Here is a 22,637-nt window from a genome sequence, read left to right as displayed (position 1 = left end):
CAGCAAATTTCTATGTTCATTACATAGAAAAAATGTTCTATATATCGAAAAAATCTCTATATATCGAATTTTTTTCGAGACATTCGTAGATTTTTTTTTCTTCTTTAGGCTGTTTGTCTCATTAAAAATAAAGGTTAGGGGAGAAAATTATGTTCACTAAAGGGTTGCTACGAAACTCATAAGGAATCTGATGTTGAGGGGTGTGTAGATAGGTCGTTGTTTCGTTCTAGAGTTCTTAAATTCCCTCAAATTTATTTCAAATACCATCTTAGTTGTAACCAGTAACATTCTAAAATCAGTTTCAAGTCTTTTGTCTGTTTATTATCGTTCCTAGTCGTTTTAGCTGCAGTAAAAATCATTCAAGTTAAGTAGATTTTTTACTTTTCTCTCGATTACATTGTCAAAACGAAACTCCCCTAATGTTGCGGATCAAGTTGAATTGCCGAAGAATGAAGATGCATGAAGGCGCAAAAATGTAATTTCTGTTATATTTTTAATTATTAACTTTCATTTAATCCGATGCTCGTATAAATTATGAATTAGGTTTCATACGCAAACATTAGCTTTAATTTTAATGTTTTAGGAGATTTTTAAGATAAAATAAGATCGTTTCTATACATCGAAATTTCTATATATCGAATTTTTTTCCGGCAATTTGCTACTTCGATATATGGAGGTCCGACTGTATGTGTAGACATATCCCTTGAAACAAAAAATATTTGTTGTTAAAAATTGAAAGAATCCTGCTCTCTTAGGGACACTTAACGTGTTGATTTTCCTTTTACGTATGAAAGATAAAGTATATATTATAGCTAGGGACACTAAATATCATTTTAAAGAAGTTTATTTTGCAACTAAATAAAGAAAAATAACATTGATAGAAAAAATTCAGTCTTTTAAACTTTCCGATTTCAGAATATATCCCAAAATTATTGATTGTCCCTTCAGTTTTCTTAATTCTTTTGAATGTAACGTTTAGACGTTTTTCTGTACAGCATATTTGTTGAGCCCAAACAATTTCTCTTGCAGTTGGTTCTTAACTCTTTATGTTCCTCATTTTAAATTCATTTTGTACGAATCCTGAAAATGCACGAAAAACTATACTTATTCAAAAAAAAGTTTCTGTGAAATTGTATTTTCAAAAAAATGATGGAAAACATAGCGACTAAAAAAACTTTATTGTATTCAGTTATGCATATCTACCAAAATATTTTTAAGAATACAAAAATCAATATTAAATAAGAACGGAAAACAATACATTGCATATTCTAAAAATAGCATGATGAACTGAATTTTAATCTTTTAAAAGCGTCCAACTTTTAATTTATTGTAAGAATGATGCGGAGTACGAAAAAAAGAGACTAAGAAAAGAAAAAAAGGGAAAACATAACTGAAATGAGCCCTATGCGTTTGCCGCCACCAAAAAGTTTTATGTATGATCATTAAGAATAGGAATTGCCCTTTTATTGAACCCAGTGTCTTCGTTGCCAGGGGCTTTACACAGCAGATAACATCTAACGATCTGGCATCTATACTGCCGTGTGCAGGGTAAACGGCAGCATCTGCAGAAATGAGCTTTCGTTATATCTTAAGAAATGTGTGGTGGATTCAATGCTAACAACAGAAAAATGTTGGAATTAGACGTTTTTTTCGCGTCTTTTTTTCAGCGGAAGTCAAATAAGCAAGCTTGTACAGTAAGGATAACGTACAATGGATTACAAAAATGCAAAAAAAATGGAAAATGAGAATTTTTCAGTTATTGCCCTTTTTACAACCTGCACTCGGAAGTATAACGCTCAACTCATCCTAAAAGCATTTTTAAAGAATTACAGAACATCTAGCCATCAATCGCGGTGCCTACTATTTTCTCTTCTCTACAATGGGCTTTTCCGACAAATTGTTATGTGTAATGAAGTAAATGCACGATTGAGAAAATAAACTCAATAAAGAAAAATTGACTTTTATCAGAAATGCAGATTTGAGCTTGGAAAAGCAGCAAATGCAAGATAACGAAATAAAAATACTCTAATCTAGAATTTAGGGAGGGGCAGTTGCCCTAACCCCTTATGGATACATCCATGAAAATATGATTTCCTATTAGAATATGTTATCAAATATGAGATCAGAATAAACTAGATAGTCCACAAGATAAAACCGAAATTTCGAAGGTTTTAAATACTTCAATACTTTTGCGAAAAGCATACAGTTTAGTTTCTTTCGAACTTTAGGGGCAAAAAGCTTCGAGAGGGCATGTAAATTTCCTGTTTTACAAACGCCACCAAAGGCAGCCTTTTTAAGATTTAATTGTTGAAACATTTTCATAGAGAGCCTCCAAATTTTCCCATTTCATAAACATCACCTAACATAGAGTAACATAGCGCCTTTTAAACTGTACTGACTAAACATTTTCAGAGCGTCTCTGAACTCTCCACGTTTCCTAAACTTCACTAAATATACCTAAAATTCCATGTTCAAAGTCTAAACATTTCCGGAGGAAAGCGACCTAGTACCGTAACTTCACCAGAGATTGCGTAAAATTGCTTCTTAAAGACTACTCCAATTTTGAAAAATTGCTGAAGTAAATTATCAATGCCTTCCTCTCCTAACGTTCCCAAACATAACCTATAATTGTGTTTTTCCGAGTTCTACGCCGAAAAACTTCTGAAGAGAGCCTCTGAACCTTCATCATGACCTTGACGTCTCTACAGATAGCATCAAATTCCGTTTTTGAACTTTTATTTGCGCAAATTTCTGGAAATAGCATTCGATCCCCTGATTCGGAAGAGGGACCCCTTGTAGAAAAAATTTCATATTGTTTAAACAGGGGTGTCTAAGAGCGATGGCTCCCCCCTCCCCCGAATGAGAGTCCCCGCAAAAACGAAGAAAAAGACCCAATAAAACAGTAACTCCTCACTTGAACTTAGATTCACCCCCCCCCCCCTCTGTTCGAGTTCTTGATCCACCACTGTACGCGTACATTACTTTCTGTTTTAAAATAAAATATTGCATCATTTTGCTAAACTTGTAACTAACTTATTTGAAAATAACATTTTCTTCAAAGCACACCAATTGGATTGAAGTTTTTCTCAACAAAGAATTTTCTGGTCCAAAAAGTACATTATTTTTGGACTCGATTCTTGTCGATTGCATCGAGAATAATGCTGCAATTCGAACAATAATGAGATTTATCTTTAAGAAGAGTGGAACATGTCATCACTTAGTATTTGTGTTTTTTTTAACAGCGAAATGTTATTTTAAACTTCGGTTGAATTAATTTTGAGCGTGCAAATGTGTTCTTAAAATCTTTTCATCTACAGGAGGTGAAGAAGGAGGGGTGATCGTGTGGAGGTCATGAGCATGTGCAAGGGTTCGGGAACACCCTCTGCTGAATGGGACATCAACGACAATAATATACCAAAGGTGAGTGACGCATTGTCGTTACTTCCTACAACTTCAAACTTCTAGTTTTCAGTATATTACTTTTTATAGTAGCTCGAACTTATGTATGTCTTAAACTTTATCAGATAAATGTTCTGTATGACAGAAACATGTATACTGTGAAGGTCGTAAATGCTCAAAACCTTTTCACGGAAGCACAAAAAAAATTAGTTGACACAAAGTGTCGAGCAAAGCACACTTTGTCAACCAATCTGTTGTGAGATAAATAAATACCTTTGTGCTTAAAAGTAAAGTAACGTAAAGTAACAACGTCTAAAAAGCACATATTAGCAGATTACTGCAGACGTATGTTTCGTCGTTTCAGGGAACGTCTTTTTCAATGCAAAACGTAGTGAGCTTATGGATGAAAAGACATCCGACCAAAGCAAATAGCATCTTTGTTGTGGTAAATAGTTTATACGTACTCCCAATACATTTCGTGTTATTCATGCTCCTTTATTTATTAAATTGATTCTTTAAAATTCAAGTCTTTACTGTTAGAGTAATTCAATTGCAGTGTTGAAGTATACAAAGTGTTTTGTGCAATGTAACTTTATAATACTGAAAAGCAATTATTCCGGCACGAATCCTAGAGCTGAAACTGCTAATGAATTTATAAACAAATCCAAACAACACCAAATTTACTATAGAGAGAAATGCCCTGCCGTCCACATCGGTCTAAGGTCACAATATAAGGGGAGCTGACTTATCCGACATTTTGGTTCCGATATTGTCGGGAGGCAAAATAAGTTTTTGTACAAAAGCCTCGTTGCAGAAAACTGGTGCCTAAGCTTTAGATGTGTTGCCTGATTGATGTTTGATAATTTTATTCTGTAAATGAAGATTTAGTTAATACAAATTAAAAATAAATAAGGTGTGAAAATGGGGTTGATTGCAGTAAATATTTCCAGAGACATTTTTGCTCAATTTGTGAACGAAGTTATTTTTGTAGATTTACCTTAAGTGACATTTTACTCAACTTGTCATCAATTGTTTTACGACATAGCAACCAGCGAATATTATAACGTATTTATAAATACTAGAAACAGGGTTGGATTCAAAGCTGCCTTGGAACCAAAGTGTCGAATAAGTTGGCCTGTTTTTTTCAAGGGAATCTACATCAGTCGCAAGAGCGCCCAATCTATTTCAAAAAAAGTAGAAAGCTTAGTAGTACAAAAAATGATCACGTGTCAACTGGCTTTAAGGACTTTAAACTGACTTTTCTAATTTGCATTGAATGACATAGTCCCCACATGACGTATCCCTACTTTCCAAACAGCATGACATACACTCAAAATTTCACCAAATTTTGCTTTACTTCCCACACATTATGACGAAACAATATATTCAAATGAATTATATATGTGAAATAAAAAAAGCCTACTTTTCACAAGTAAATGTCTATTTCTCACTTCTAGTATGAGAAAAGCCCTTATAAGCTTTATTCTAATTTATTTAGTATGATGACTAAACATATTACGCTAATAATATTTATTATGACTATGTTTCGCGAATGGCGTAGTTTGATTACATACTGAAATACCCAGTGACGTATTAACCATGGAGATGCTTTCAATAAAAAAAAAACTTTTCATTGATTAATTTTAACTTTTCAAAGAGGGCTCTATTTTTTCAATTGATCAAAACTGTTCCTGAAATAAACTGCAGAAAGCATTTTTTTATGTTCATTTGTTTTTGTTATTGGGTTACAAAGTCTAGGTCTGATATCGTCTCCAAAACGAAAACGGGAGGAATTTTTGACTGAAAAAGGTCTTAATATTTTCTTAAAAGTAAAGAAAAAAAATATTGAATGCTGCCTATGAAAAAACCTCACGAATTTCGGTGCCTTTTAGTCGCAAGCGTGGTACATAAAATACTCTTCTTGAGGGCGGAGGATTCTAAAATTTCATTATGACTACTGCATTTTTCTTTTTTTCAATCTCCAACTGAAAAGGAGAAGAAGCGCCCTATATAACTGAACCTTAGATAACCCTTGCCGATTTGTCCGGGCAAATGCAGCCCCACACAATGCACGCGTACTAGAGAGAAAGAACAATTTGCAGGGAAAAGACAGCTAAATGCGCATCGCATCTGTAAAATGCACTCAAAAAAATCGGTTTAAAAAATACCTTTTCATGAAACGGACTCTCCCCATCCTCCGTCCCTCGCAGATAGTTGTCACATCCGTCCTTTCCCCTTTTGTGGTCGGAAGGCACAAAAGGCTCGTGTTTTTCCCGGTGGGGGACACAGGGACCTTTCCCCCCTGTGATTAGGGGGCAGATTGTGGGTGGCCCGCCGACACACCGGCACCAATGGAGCGTGGAATTTTGACGTCATCCATGAATATAAGGCCGTTTAAAAATATTTGAAATGTCTTTTTTATGCACTTAACATCAAGTTGGGGCACTCAGTGCCCATACTTAAAATCAGTCAAAGTAATTGAGATTTTGATTTTACTAGAAAATATTTTTTAACTACTAGACAAATTTGACAGAATTTTAAAAATAATAATTACTATTCATCAACGAAATTAGTACATGCAAACTACGATTCATTGCTCAGAAGAAAAAGTGATAACTAAGACTGAATACCGTTTCAAGTGTATTCTTGCCAGTCGCAAAAATATTTTATGTATAGCATGAAGCATTTTTTGCAGGTAAAAGATGGCATGTATATAGTTCTGCTAAACTGAATTAAAACTCGGTAAAAGCGTGATAAAATTTTCTTTTCGGGAAAAATATTCAAAAAAAAAAGTTTAGAAATCCGCAAAATCATAGTCAGACTTTTGTTCTAAAGGGGTCATACATTTTTTTAAAATTATTATTAATTTCTTCAATATAACAATTATTTTTCAGTACTAAATTTAGTTTTTCATGCCAATTACACTCCGCGCAGAATTAAAATAAACACACGCAGCTTTAAAATACTATGTATGGTAGAATCCATGTCAATTCAACAAGGGCTGTAACATGATGTTTTTTTTTTTTTTTTTTTTGAATTTAAAATAAGTTACAATTCATTAAAAATTTAGAAATGCGTTTTTTTTTTTTTTTTTTTTTTTTTTGCCCAAAAAAATTTCTGGGCTGAGATACAGGCCGCCAAAGATGGCGGTCCTATGAATTTTCGTTAAAATCTTTTAAGTACATTATTTCAGGAACAGTAGAATGTATATTGTTGCGATTTATTTTACTTAAAAGGATATTTTTTCTTGTTTAAGAACATATGCTACATTTTGAAATATGTGCTTTAGTTTGTTTTTTTCCCACAGTCTTTTGAAAAAAAAAGTTTAAAATAATGTTTTTGAGTTTTCTCAAATATGTCAATTTTAAAATTTTCTTATTTTTTCAGTTTTTTAGTACCACTGAACACTACGTTCTCTGAAAAGGAGAGCTTCCACTTGTCCGTTTAACAGATTTTAGATGCATTTGAAAAAATGTGGGTTTTTAAGAAACTCTTTACATAATTCCAGGCCTGAAAATTCAAAAAAAAAACCGTTACAAGTGGCCAGAAAACGCTTTTAATTAGTTTATACAGCTAAATTTACATTTTGAGTCTCTACTTTATCCAGGAGTTTATTTTTTATGAAAATTAGAATGCGGTCTCCAGCCGATTCGCTATATTTCCCCACGCAACCTTTCAGCGTAGCGCCGAAAGACTCGTTGTGCTAAATGTTCTCACTAAATTTCATATCCTGAATAAAATGGTGCTCAAAATTAAAATTTCGCTATATAATTGATTTAAAAGTGTTTTCTGGCCACTTGTCCCGAAGAACTTTTTTGAATTTACAGGTCTGCATTTACGTAAAGAGTTCCTTAAAAACCCTCATTTTCTCAAATGCCTCTAAAATCTGTTAAAGGAAAAAGTGGAAGCTCTCCTTTTCAGGAAACGTAGTGCTCAGTGGTACTAATAAACTGTAAAAGAATGAAAACTTTTGAAATTGACATATTCGAGAAAAATTAAAAACGTTATTTTAAACTTCTTTTTTTCAAAAGACTGTAGGAAAAAACTAAAGCACATATTTCAAAATGCTGCATATTTTTTTAAACAAGAAAAAATATTCTTTTAAATAAAATAAACCGCAGCAAAATATGACCGTTCCTGAGATAATGTACTTTAAAGATTTTGACGAAAATCCCTGGTGAGAAATCACGACAGGACCGCCATCTTTGGCGGTCTGTATCTCGGCCTAGGAATTTTTTGGGCAAAACAAAAAAAAGGTATTTCTTAATTTTTTATGAATTTTAACATATGTTAAATTCAAAAAATTTCGAGACCATCATGTTACAGCACTTGTTGAATTGAGATGGGTTCTACCGTATTAAAAATTATTTATCAGTTGAAAGTTGTCCAATTTTTCAATTAGTTATGGTGATGGGCAATTGGGTAGTGAGATCGATTAAAATTTGTGGTAGAGTCAAACTTTTATCGTCATCCGGTTTCACTGACCAAAGTGCTTCAATTCAAAATCTTTTTAGCCTCGGTGAAAAAAAAAAATAAATAAATGCGATTCGAAATTTCGCATTTCAACACGTTATATGTTAAAAGAATGGACAAATTTAAATTTATTATTAGACTCAGATTTGTAATGAGACATCATCATAAAACACTACCACATGTATTCATTTACACTTTCATTCTCCTGTTACGAAAATATAAGTTTCCTTCAATAAATATTTTAAAGTATTAGTTTCATTAAATAAATGCTCTTGGGTTCGTACTTTGCTTATTGAACATTTTCGGGTACTTTTTAAGAAATGAGGAGATGTTCCAAAAATAACTTCAATTACACGCATTCCCATAATTTCAAGGCATGACAAATGAATCAAAGACTGTGGCGACTTAGTGGAAAAAATAGCCAAAAGTTCGCTTTTCGCTGTGCTATTCCTTGTTTTTGACAAACATTCCTTGAGAGAAAATTTGACAAAAGTCACTTTTGGAATGTCCCGAGAAGTGGAGTGTATCTCCCTACAAACTACACACTTCTAGTTGTAAAAACATTTTAAACATATAAAAAGCCCTGTAAAGTTTACGATTTCAAGCTCGCTACTGGGTTGACTGTAAAAAAATCGTAAAAGTTGCGAAATAAACTCATAGTCGAGACGGTTTTTTACCAATTTTTACCAAAACCAACTCAGCTGTCAGTTTCAAACCATAAAATTTACGAAAATTTTTGTTCACATTGTAAAGTATTTGTAATCATTACTCTACTACGATTGTATAACGAGTAAGACTGCCGTGTGTAGGCAAACGGCAGTAGCTGCAGAAATGAGTTTTTGAGATATTTGAAGAAATTTGTGACGAATTCAATATTAACCATAGGGAAATCTTGGAATTAGACGTTTTTTCGCACCTTTTTTAAAGCGGAAACCAAGCAAGCTTGTGCAATAAAGCTAACGTATAATAGATGAAAAAAAAAAAAAAAAACAAATTTGCAGTTATTGCCCTTTACTTGCACACGAGAGAATACTTCGCTGTTGTGCTTCAAATTCAAGACTACAAGTGCTAATCTGGTGCTATCTTTAAATATGGCTAAAATATTTGTTAGTGAGAATAAGTCAAGTGTTATATGAAAGTGTAGAAATTAGTGTGTTCATAAAGAAATACATAATTTTCTTTAAAGTATTAGCCAAGCAACTATGAATAACAGTAAAAAAGTACAAAAGGCAAGCTAAGAAAGGCGGCAAGAAAAATACGCAAAATCACACAATATAAAAAAGATAAGTGATTCTGAGTTTTGCTATTAACCACAAAGAATTCTTCAATATAATGTAACCGCAAGACGAAAGCTTTGTAATAAGATGGAAATAGAAGTTTCTTGGCTTCTGTTTTCCGCGAAATTATTATGTAATAAGCTATTACGATGGCATATTTTGAAGGATCCGTTTTGTCCGGAGGCAAGCGAATTCCCGCTTTTCCACGCACATCGCACACTTCTGAGATGAGCTTGATAAAATTTCACTTTTATTCTTGCACATCCCGGGGGAATGGTTTAACATTTGAAGGCTTCTAATAGATTCGGCAATCGGGTGAACTAACTGTGATGCCGCGTTGAAGAGAAACGCGTTTCATTAGCATAGCTTCTTCTAGTGATGAACCAACGAATATTTTTCTTAATAAAAATAATAAATTATACAATTTTAAGATAAATTTACCTGAGGATCCGATGAACAGCAAATTTATATAAAACAAGCAAAATATATAATTTTTAATAAATTTCAGCGTTTAATTCAAAGCCGCTCTGTATCATAAAAACTGGGGTTTTCCCAGGCAATACGAAATATCAATTTTCACCGAAGTTAGCATACGCAGTTCTATATTTTAAAAAGAATTTTTTTTCTTTTTTTTTCTTCAAAAATAAATCATCTCTCAGGTAATCTATTTCACGTGATTTATAAAAATTAAACAGACTTCGGAAAATGTACATTTGTATGAAGAAATAGTAAATCCCTGATATAAACAGTTCGTTTAGCGTTTGTGCGAGCGTGCGTGTGTGTGTGTGTGAATAGCATTGAGGTATAACAATCATGTTTGACGGGAAAACTTTCGGTTTACGTCTCACTTGTTGGAACAATTGGACGGTGTTATGCAAAAATGAGTTAACTCACAAAAATTCAAAAAATAAGATATTCACGTAGGTTGGCTTAAAAACTGACATACTATAATAGGATGTGAAAATGATTTTTGTCAAATTCTGTACTGCTATGCCGTCAAATGAACAAAATGCCAACCCACTTCCAAGAAACTGGTCATTGATGTTCAACTTTAAACTTAATTTTCAAATGTATATTGGCGTGGTGGGTTGACACTTTTGCATAGCACCATCTAATTGGCATCAAAAAATAATCTGCAATAGTTCTCATCTGGGTCCTTTTGCGATAAAATTTTTGAACAGTCTTTGTGTTACATTTTTTGAGTTAGAATGCCCACAAATAGTGTTCACACACACACATAAACATTTTCCCAAAACGATCAAAAATTAACCCCGTAACCCCTTCAGTCGGAATTATGAAATACTTAACCAAAAATGTTTATGTTTGGCATACACTGTATTATGGTAAAGAGTATCTTATAGACAAAATTCCAAGTTCGTAGGGGAAAATTAAAAGAGTTATGATGCGTTCAATATTCCGGACTTATATTTTTGATGTTAATATTTCAGATTAAAAAAAAACGATGAAATACCAAACAAACTTCGTTGTAAAATGTGGTCTTAACAATTATAAAACATATAAGCATTCGAAATAATAGAGAGGAAATTATATATTTTTTAAAAAATCAGAGAAAAAAAACATCGCTTTTGCGACGAGAATCCATGGTTGTAAAAATGAGCCACTCTCTATCTCCCAATCCCTATATATGTTGGTGTTATCAATCCCAAAACCAAAAATTCTTTCACAGATAAATTATAAGCAGAATGTGAAGAGTGAACTGCAAAAAAAAAAAAAAAAAAATCAAGTAATTTTTTAATAAATTAGTAAATAATTTCCAGTTGTTTCAAGTTCATTTCCGGTATACCGGACGCCAGGTTTGAAGGAGTTAGAACATGGAAAAGCCGCTAAAACTGGAAAATCGAAAGTTTTCATGAATCTAATATTTATTTTTCTATACATTAGATGTAGAAGAAAGTAATGATGAATAAAGCAATGTATTACATTACTTCTGGTAGGAACACAACAACCGGCTATTTTGTGCTCTTATGCACTTAACTACACCAGCCAAAGACGAAGTGGAACTATGAATCGCTGAGCGATTTACAACTCAAAGTAGAATCAGAAACAATTTGGACTAGATTGAAAGACTTTCTATACCAATCGGTAGAAAATCCCTGGCTTGCTTACCGTACAAAATGTGATATTACATAATGTTGATATGCTGAATACAAATTTTCAATCGATTTACAATACATGTATAGGCAGGGCCTGATCACCCGAAAGGCTCGGGAACCTTGAGCTTCCCCTCAGAATTCATTGGGGGCCCGAAAATGACTTAAAAATTTCATTTTCTGCTTTTGAATATATATTTTTTAAATATTCAATCATTATAGAACTCGCTAAATAAAAATTTTGGAAGAATTTTAAAAAGCGAGGGCACAGTTCATAAAATGTGGTAGCAAGCTATTTTTATCTGTGGAATTTGTCCCAACGTGCTACAATATACTTTTATCACGCTTGATAAATTTTATAAAGTGATAAATCTGAAACAACTAACCAAACTTATCCGATGCGAATGGGAGTACAAAAATATGTAATGCAAGAAAGTTCAATATGCCGGGGGGGGGGGGATAAACTTTAGTTGGAAGGCTGCCTGGCCGTTTTTGGAAGTAATACCTGTATAGCATTAGTGAGTTTTGTTTCAATGCGCGTAGAATTTTTAGAAAATATGTACTGAAAACAAAAGGTGGGGGACCCAGAAATGACACTTAGCATCCTCTAACTTCAGGGGTTAATCGAGCCCCGTGTATAGGTTTTCTTGTGAAATCCATTTGTATGTATTGCGCAGTTACGCAAATTAAACCATAAACGTTTTCACAATATTTTTTTCAAGAAAAAAAAACAATATTTAATCTGCACAACTTGCTAAAATTAGTGAGCATGGTTATTTAAACCATTATCTGGAATCTTGCCTTAACTTTTGTCACGCTCCCCCCCCCCCCCCTCACGATGTTAAAACATAGGATGTCCTCAGAATTAAACCCATTAAAAGCATTCTAAACACATTTATTTTCTAAAATACTGACATCATGAACTACACATGGTAAACCAATTCAATTATATAGTTACCCTTCCGGCATATGAAAATTTCGCTATAAAGAAAGCAAATTTTTAAAAAAAGGATCTTCGATCGGAACTTTCTGGATTTGAATTTGACTTCAGCAAGCTAAAAGTATCATAAAAACACTCAAAATTTAGAGGGAGCAATTACATCGAAAACTAGTGTAATAGGTAGTTAACTGACATACCTTTTGGATTCTTGCTAAGACTGCCTTGGTGAATTCTTTCTTGCAATCATCTGTGAACAAAATGACCTACACGTTCAATTCATTTCTCTAGTAACTTACGGACAAAGCATTTAATTTTAATACTATTTACAAATATTTTAAATTGTTTTACGTGAAGGCTGTCCGTTGCTACATCATTTTTAGTCACATCGTTCTATGAAAATAAACTTTAGAACTCCTGTCTGAAAAACATTATTCTATTTTTAATTCGTTGCCAAATGATAAAAGACTAATTACCATCCAGACGCTCGCCATCTAGCGGCTAGAATGAGTGATCTCTTTAGATTTATATTATTTAAAACTCTAGACTATGACATATATTGAATAGTTGAATTTAAGTGTGTGCTCGAAATGCATACTCTAAGAAATAAACAAAAAAATTTTATGTAGTGCTGTTTTTTACATTGAAACCAAAATGATAGTTGATTTTTAAGTAAATTACGAGTGAAAAAACATTGAAGAATGTAAATGTAAAAAATAAAATAGATATTAATTTAATTTGCGCAAATTACTCCGATTTAAATTTCTAATCTATTACTGAGTTTTAAAGTACTAACTTGATTTTAAAAATAATTGTATTGTTGGACTGAAAATTTCCAATATTTTTTGCTAAGAATGAATACCTTTGGTTCAACAATTTTATACTAAGGAAATAGTTTTTTTTTTAATTATTGCATTTAAATTGCATTATCTTTACATTTCTACTGTTGAGTCAAAAAAATGACGCAGTTTTAAATAGATCACATACGGAAAGTTGTTTACATTTAGAGTAACTAACTTGAAATAAAAATTCAAATAACCCTTGCTGCAGCTTTTAAAACTTTCGTCACATTTAAATTCTGATGCCTCAATCATAAGTAAATTGGTACTGAGCATCAACACTTAATAGACGAAAAGAATGGAAGTATCATTAATAATACGATTATGATGTGATAAAACTTTCGTCTTAATCTATCTTAGTTTCACCTTCTTACGTTTACTATGTCATCGTCTTAATGTAATTCTTTTGGCGGAAATGCTCGCTTGAGATATTCCATTAATCTTAAAGAAATACAGCAATTTTTCAGTGCATAACTGTGATAAGATCATTCCCGATTTTTTTTCTGATAAAAAATATTTATAAGAATAAAAGAAATAATAAAACTGCTTTTTTCCTTTTTAAATTAAATGTGAAAATACGTGTAAACACAAACTGAATTTTATTTTAAAAATTTCGCTAAACTTTTTTTTTTCTTAATTTGAAATAAAAAGTATCTCACACATTTTTAATGTAAATATTATGCAAGAAAAAACTAAGAATACACTAAAATACTCTGCATTTGGGAGGGGAGGGGTACTAAATGTTAATTTTTTGTGCTATTGGTGTTTTAATTAATTAATAATTTGAATTCATCTTGTAGGTAACGTTAAATGTTAACGAATTGTTCAACACAGTGTTTATTCATCTTTACGTCAAAGTTTTTCTCAGTTATTTTTTTTTTTTTTTTTCGAAAACATTCTGTCTATTAGATCAAGATTTATAAAAGATTTTAAATTGTCCGTGAAGTTTTTGTATTTTTATAGAACTGCTCCAAATATTTCAAACAGAAAGTTGATATGTGGGACAGAGGTGTCCTACCTAAACAAAATAGCACGAGAGGCTTCATTGTCGACTCGGGTAGTTTCTCAAAAGGTACTAAGCGAAACGTACTGGACAGATCGACAGACAAGTATCGTAATTTATCATTAGCCCATTTTCTTTTCTGTCTTTCTTCACAATACTTAATGAATTACTTATTTCTCATTGATTGAAAAGGTTTCTTAACAAAATACTAAAGGGGTTGTCTATGTAAATGATATCACACTTTTTTCAACATCCCCCCCCCCTTCCTTCCTTTTCTTTTGCCACAAAGTGTCCCACTTCACCTTACCTCCTGCCCCTCCCCCTCTTTTGTTCCATGACTCGCTATTTTTCATAAACATATTTTTATTCAAATATTTGTGATGTCGCTCTTTTTCTTCGCCCCTCGCCCCCCCCCCCCCTCCCTTGTCCCACATACTGTTCGTAAAACTGTCACAATTTTACGAACCCCCTTCACCCCCTGAGTGTAACATCATTTATGGACAGCCCAATCTTATTTTCATGGTTTTACTTACTTTTACAATTTTAAATGAAAATTTGCTTTAAAAAAAAGCAAAAACAGACAGCGGGTCAACAGAATATTTGGCGAATATCTACGCCACAGCTTCTTGAATCCTTCACAGTTTAGCCAATAAAGACTCCAGTTCTCTTCAAGTAATTACCCCCTTTATCGTTTTCGCAAAAGCCGCCGCAGTTTTGCCAACCCCCGATTGCTGTTATCCCTCAAAGGGATAATTTAGGTTAGACCATTAGATAATGGCCTGTTTTTATCTGAATAACATTCAACGAGCCATTAACTGGTTAATAACATAGCGAAGCCTTTTAGCGTCAGTTCTGTTTCTAAATAATTGTTTTTTCTCTTTTTTTTTTTTTTTTTTTGAAGTAGAAGTTCGCAATGTGTTATGTACTTGAGGAGAAGCACGACTGGTTTTCCTGGGGGAAGGGGGACGAAACGAGTAACTGTAAACTAATTTGAAAGTTATGTGCTATAGAATATAAATATAATAGCATATATGAGTCAAGGAGAAGCGAAGGGATTTTAGTAAAACGAGTCAATACGATTAAATTACCATAATGTTTTATTATTAAACTCTCAAAATTTAAAGAATCAATCAAGTTGATGCAATCAAGTAATCAGCAAATTAGTTCATGGTATCAATGATCAATCAATTCAAAAAGTGTAATAACAAGAATCATATCGTTTAAAAGATTATTGCAGTTAAGGAAATTTGGGGGCTGTCGATATAAATTATATCACAATTTTTTCAACAAATTTAACAAACCTCGCCCCTTCATCCTAAAGTCCCACACTTCATCTTACCCCCCTCCACACCCCTTGTCACATATCATGCTGTCTTTCATAAGCATTTGTTGTAAAAAAAGTGTGATGTCGCTTTTTTCTCGTTTCCCCCTTCTTCCAAACTGTCACAATTTTGTCTGTCTCTCACGAACAAACTGTCACGAAGCCCCTTTCCCCTTAAATCATGACACGATATGTGGACGACCCCTTAACAGAATGTTACAGATTTATTTTTTGATATCCAAAGAATCGAATTGAGGCTATCAATGTATCGACGAATCAGCTATTGGAAAGACAGGAACGAAGTTTTGAACTTTAACGGATATAGAAACCGATAATGTGCCCGTTGTCTGTTTACAATTTTGAAAACCCTTAATTCCACTTGTTGAATCAAATCAGGTAATCTGCAGAATAGCTAGGAAAAGTGCATGTTAACGACTTTCAGCATTTCGAGATTTAGCGGTAACATAGGTTCATAGATATGGCTAACATTTATTATTTATATTACAGTTCAAACACGGAATAGCACTGGGGGAAATATGTTCTACTCAAAATGTTATGTATTTACTCTGGAAATGCAGAAAGTAAAAAAAGTGAAACATCTTGATCGCCACCAATTCTTTCGTTATTTCAATTTGCATATTGTTTTATTCTATTGATTTCAAAAACTGTCTTCAAATAAAGATGTGTTTGATTTTATCAAAAATAAGCGATCCTAACCGAATAGTTTAGAAATGAAGTATATTCAAACTGACACCGATGCAAAAGGATTGCGACGAGTCTGAAAATTTCTTCCTGTGCCGTAGGTGAGCAGCTACGATCACTTCCAAGAGTGGTCGGACGGCCACTGCCGCTTCGTTTACCGCCCGGACTGCGAGGAAGCCAGGAGACACGGGTCCGGCTGGGCGATGCGCAACACCAACAACCACAACGTGCACATCCTCAAGAAGTCCTGTCTGGGAGTGCTCGTGTGCAGCGCAAGGTGCACGCTCGATTCCGGGGAGAGGGTGCACTTGAGGCCCGCTATCTGCGACAAGGCACGCAAGAAGCAACAAGGTGAGAGATCAATTAGAAAATTCTTTAGTCCTTGCGTCTCTTGTTTAACATAGACGTTTTAGCAATGTAGACCAGTGGTTCTCAACGTGTGGGCCACGAACCACAAGTGGTTCGTGAGCAATTTTCATGTGGTCCGCGAACAGCTAGTGAAAATTAATCTATATCATTTTTATAGCTGTAATTATTTTTTTAAAGAAAACTTTTGGATTCATTTCGATTCACCTAATGTTAAGAAAATATTTTTTTCTCTCGAATGTGGTCACTTAAGATTTGGAAGGGTATCAAGGGGTCACAGATATGAAAAAGTTGAGAATCACTGATGCAGGGAAATTCAACCCGTTTCCCTTATCGTTATAAAAGTATCTGAGTAGTATTTTCTTTATCCCCTCTGAAAAATGATTAAAAAATATACCACGCGAGGGAGACTTTTTAGAGTTAAGTCCAGTATGTCTGAGTTGATTTCAGGCTGGGAGCCACAGCAACAAAAATTCTGTCGCTAATATTCTACGACTGCAGATGCTTTAATTTTTTAATTTTTATACAGAAGCAGAGCACCATGCACAGGGACTATTCCACTTAAATTTTGTTGCTATTTCTTTCGGTCTGAAGATAAAACTGAAGTATTTTCATGGGATTATATTCCACAGAAAGACAGACATTTTGTCCTGCGAGTGACAGCTCTACGTTTTTATTACAATAATATTTTTTTTTTAAATGCAAAAAACAACATTTTGTGTCTAAGAAATCGCACTTTCTTAGCCAAAAAAAAACATTGTTCATTACACATTTAGAAATGAAATATAGAGCTGTCGCCTGCAAGACAAAATGTCTATATTTTGTCAACTTCACTCATATATTAAATCATTGCTTCAATGCAGGTAAGCCATGCCCAAATCGAAAATGTTCTGGTCGCTTGGAGGTCTTGGCCTGCCGCGGCCATTGCGGCTATCCGGTCACTCACTTCTGGCGCCACACAGAACACGCCATCTTCTTCCAGGCGAAGGGAAGTCACGACCATCCGAAACCTGAGCCTAAGGCTACAGCCGAGGCTAGACGGACCCTACATTCACCCCTTCAGGTGCATAGAAGAAGCAAGGCCCAGGAAGCAATTGGACTGGAATTGCAGGTAAATTTGGATCACATCCGATATTATTAGCTGCATATATGCTTGGAAACAGAACGTTTTGAATTAACTTCGATGTAATATGTCATATCTTGAAGACAGGGCCCGATTAAGGTATCAGGAGGTCCTAGGCTAAGCACTTTTTATTGGCTCGCTGTATTCAGTTCTTACAATTTAAGCCATTGGTTAAAACAACTTTATTTATTTGGAGACCCCTAAAAATCAGGGACCCTGGACCAGGGCCTAGTTGGATTATTTAGTAATCAGGCCTTGCTTGCAAATGGTGTTTAAAATTCATTTTAAAAAATACTTAAATGTTAATTTTTTTAACCGTTTTCAATACATCTAAGTTTTGGAAAATAACTGCAGTTGGAGAAACTTAACCTGGTAGCACTCGGAAGGCTACACAGATCCTAGTCAGAGCATTACAACGCTGCCAGATTAGTTTTGCCCCAACTATAGGTAACATCAAAATTTGTGTTGATAGAGATAGTCATAAGGTAAAATTTAATCTCACTGTAAAAAACTGATACTAGTTTAATTTTAATACTGCTAGTTTCAATGTGTCAAAACTAGACTTTTGTACATCAGTCTTTTCTAATCCATTAATCATTAGTCATTAAAGAAACTAAAGACACAATTAGAAAATAAGAAAAGAAAAACTATAATCTATCATAGAACTGTACGATTATTACTCCAATTCAGTCATTACACGCGACTGACAAAATTAATTGAATGAACTGTGTGCAGTGAATCTCTCGGCTTCAAACCACTTATTGACAGTAGCAAAATTCAATAAAACAAACATCAGAACAACTGTCAACTAGCATATTGGTTAGTTTCAGTGATTTTTGGTTCACGTCAATCCCTCGTTGTCGATCGTCGTTTAATTTAAAAAATCTGTAGTAACATCAACTTTTATAATCAAGTAAAATGCTCTCAAAATGTTTGGACAGAACAATGCTCTTCTATTACCTGAATTCTACAGAAATCGTCATGAGTACATGTTAACAAAAATATGAACCTGGAAGCAAAAGTCAACCGTGATGCTAATTTAACATTGCTAAACAGAATAAAAAAATAAATGTTTCTGACACAAACTCAATTACTTCAAACGCTATAAACTAATTTCAGTTAACAGTAAAACGTGAAGTTTAGGTGGAACAACATTACAAAATTCAGAATTCCTTTCAAATATTAAATTTGCACAAGTAATTTATAAACTCAGCTTTCTTCAACAACGAAAAGTATTGAACCGAATTTTGTATGTAATAACAAAAACTTGGCGACTGGAAGCGGATCCTGGATGATAATGGACCCCGTTTAGGGAAGTAATAGCCAACGTTTATCGCCAACACAGTAATGACACGACCCCTGGAGCATCAGTCTACAAGAAAGAAAAACAATAAAGCAAAGGAGAAAAAAAAACAAAGTAGTTTTAAGCGATTTGCTATTGGAAAAACTACAGGACTCCTTCGATGGTTCTTAGCCAAACAAAACAATATCATTCTCTGGCGCAAAGCTACAATTTAGGATGCGTGAAAATGCCATTTATAGTCGAGGATGGTTTATCAGTTTTCCAAATCGCGTTCTAAAGGAAGGAGAGGGAATGGGTTATAGGGTCGAGATGGAGACGATCGTGAATGTTGTTGAATCGTTAGCTTTCAGGCATAAAAACGTGAATTGGAAAAATATAACCAGTTTCTTGCAGAAGGAATCGAGTAGAGTAAAAATCCAATTTGTGTTCGTACAAAATCAAAATATAGGAAATTCTATTGCTTTACCTAAGCTTAGAAAAGAGCAGAATTAAAATTTGTGTTCATATGAAATCGAAATGTAGAAAATTCTAAAATTTTATTAAAGTTGTGTTTCAGGTACAATAACGTGACTTTGGAAAATATCGGAGTTGAGTGCTTTTCCTTGCAGAAGGGAAAGCACTCAACGATTAGAGTAAAATTCCAATTTGTGTTCATACAAAATCAAAATGTAGGAAATTCAGACTTTATTTAAGTTAGCTATCGGGCATAAAAACGTGAATTAGAAAAATATTGGAGTTGAGGGCTTTTCTTTCCAATTTTTGCTCAAACAAAATCAAAATGTAGAAAAGTCTGAGACGTTACTTAACTTTAGAATAGAGTAGAATTCCAATTTGTGTTCGTGCAAAATCAAAATGTAGAAAATTCAGGGACTTTAAGTTAGCTTACCGGCATAGAAACCTGATAGTAAAAATATCATAGTTGAGTGCTTTACCTTGCTGAAAAATCGAGTTGAGAAAAATTACAATTTGTTTTTATACAAAATATTTATTAAAAGTTAATGAGTTGTGTTTTAACAGCATATTCATTATTATTAACCATTTGAGTTACGGGATTACTACTAAGAACAGTGTATGATTTACTACATTGTAATCATTTTAACTTGAAATCATGCATCAGAAGATGTTTTTGATTGCTCAAAAATATTTAAAAACATATCGATAATATGTTACAGTTTCAAAGGAAGCTATATTTGAGCTACAAAATCCGCATATTTTTAACACATAAATCACGATCTGAGTTGAAAGCTAAAGTAAAAGTAAGTGATCGAAATGATATGTCATTTTTCTATAGCCAGGGGTCAACAGTATTTCTAATTTTAAATGATAATAACACTTTAAAAATCAGTTTTCATAATTTCACAAATATCTCCGTTTAATATCTTTTTAATGAAGCATGACATTATTTGCCTTTGCTTTGAGTTTGATTTTTTTTTAAAGATTGGCCACCTTCATTTAATTGAAGTATTGTCCTAAAATCTTCATCGTTTTTTCCTATCAAAAAGCATTGTGATGTCGTAGCATTTCATTGTGAAATAGACACACAAAATAATAATAATAAATAAATAGATAAATAAATAAAGGTAAAGATGTGAACCTACAATGCGCTTTTCAGCAATAAAAGCAATAATTTTAAAAAAATTAAATTTCTCTGACTTTAAAATTTTATTTAAAAACATTGTTTTACAATATCAAATCAACAATCGAAACTTTCTTTCATCCAATGGTGATGTAAATGAAATGATTCAATCTTGCGTCTCTTTTATATTCAATATTCCAAAAGCCTCCTCTTAAGAAGTAATTGTAACATTTCCCCTCAAATGGATACGTGTTCACAAACTAAACAGTATATTTCAGCTATTAGCAGCCTAATTAGCTTCCGTGGAAACTCTAAAAGAATGCCACCCCATTTCCGCTGGTGCCCTTCCTTTCTACGCAATCGATCCGTAATTTAAACACTCCATACCTTGCAGCGAGCAACCTATATTAGTAAACAAGCAACGTCACTTATTCTCCCCATAATGACCGCCTAATTTTCACGCCAAAAGCAAGTATCATTTTCCTTCAACTGGTATTCCGTCTGAACCTCGTCAGCATTGAACAGCAAGAAGTCGGCAAAGCAACGATTCCTCGAAGACTACACCAAGTCCCACCCTGACTCCTCAATACTCGTGAATAATAACAGAGGGCTATCTACGTCTGTTATTCTGTCTTGGTAAAAAAAAGTAAACAAATAATGTGACTTGTGGAGCGCTAGGGGGCGCGTTTATGCGCGATATCGGCATTGCCTCTCCTAACGAGACAATTACAGTTAAGTGGCTCAATTTGGGGTACTTTCTCAGCAAATGATCGACCTACGGTATGGATAATAGGTGCTGTAATGTAATATGCTCGGCTGCGGAGCAGTAAACCGCTAGAGGTCAGATATTATGAGTGTCAAGGGTCAACCTCACCTTCAATCAACTGAGAATCCCCTTTTCTACGGAATGTAATGTACGTTAGCCAAGGAAAGAGTACAACATCAAGAGTAGAGATTTTTCATATATTAGAGCAAGCGCACCTCTTTGAATTTTAACAAAATTGCGACAGTTCGTTTGTATAGTAGAAATATTGTGTTGTGTTGTGTGATACTACCACAGAGATTCGAACTTAAATTTTTGGTAGCGTAGAAATACTGAATTTGCCGAATAGAACTCCAAATTTTGCCGAATGCTGATAGTTTTTCCGAATGGAACTCCATATTTCGCTGAATGATGATAATTTTGCCGAATCGTCAGACAAAATTTGCGAATAAGAAATTTTTTAGAAGGTCACAGTGACCTCCCGTTGGGATGCCCCTGTCTTTTTACCTATCATTTGTATAATTTACCAGATCTCTGAGGACAGTTCATAATTTATTTAAATTTGTGTGACACTGATAGCACCATGTAAATTGCAAGAGCTACAGATAATTTTTGTTCACGTATGTATCTCATATTCGAAATTTAGTGCATTCTCTGAATATCTTATGGAAATTCTATCTTGGAGAATAAATACTATGGACTATTGCATTATTAGTTGCTAGCAAAAGTTCAAGGATTCAGAGATGTTTTGGTGCAGAATATCTGCGAGAACATGGTGCAGAACTCAGCTGTGGTACGACATGGGTGGTGTTCTACCCATGTGTATACCTCTTAGGACTTCATGGTAACTGTGTATAGCAATCATTAAGCCATAACTGACATAACGTTGAAAATAAAAGGGGAGTACGCTCTGGTTTCGACCTCCCCCTCTCCCTATCCCCCAGCGACCGATTTGATGACGTACGTCATTTTATTGTATGCAGTTCACTGGACTTGATCAGTTGGTTGGTTCTGTTAGGTTTAATGGCGCAAGAACTTTCATAGGTTATACTGCGACAAACACGTCATCAGACAAACCAACAACAATCATAGCTAGTGGGGATGTCGTTGAGTTTGACGACCAATAGAAAAGAAGAGGGTATTATTGAATAGTGGTCAAATATGTAGTGCTTAGTTTTGAGCTCTGTTTGGAACTTCCAGCATGTGAAGATATTATTATCTTGCAAAAACTGTTTCCATGATACAATGATGTGAGAGTTGACCGTATGTCAGGTCCGTCATTTCGAATTTTTCCAGACGTTGACTAAAGGGTGTGTACTCAATGTACTTATTTTATCAGAAAACAGCAAAATGAAAACCATAAACACCTTGGCGTAAAAACATCAACTTCTCAAAACCAGAGAGGCGATTGATCCCCCTAAATGATGTGCTTACCGCATATTGC

General features: G+C 33.9%; 1 protein-coding gene across 1 annotated transcript in view; it reads left to right on the top strand.

The window, feature by feature from the left end:
• The first annotated feature begins 3,351 nt into the window (after nt 1–3,351).
• LOC129220939 (uncharacterized) overlaps nt 3,352–22,637 on the top strand; it is a 31,515-nt gene continuing 12,229 nt past the window's right edge. Inside the window, exons 1-3 of the mRNA XM_054855374.1 lie at nt 3,352–3,420; nt 16,164–16,413; nt 17,292–17,539. Coding sequence (XP_054711349.1) covers nt 3,352–3,420; nt 16,164–16,413; nt 17,292–17,539 — 567 coding nt within the window. The remainder of the gene's footprint in view (nt 3,421–16,163; nt 16,414–17,291; nt 17,540–22,637) is intronic.

The sequence above is a fragment of the Uloborus diversus genome, chromosome 4, assembly GCF_026930045.1.
Source record: "Uloborus diversus isolate 005 chromosome 4, Udiv.v.3.1, whole genome shotgun sequence".
In the NCBI taxonomy this organism is placed as follows: Eukaryota; Metazoa; Arthropoda; class Arachnida; order Araneae; family Uloboridae; genus Uloborus; species Uloborus diversus.
This window is presented reverse-complemented; position numbering and strand designations above follow the sequence as displayed.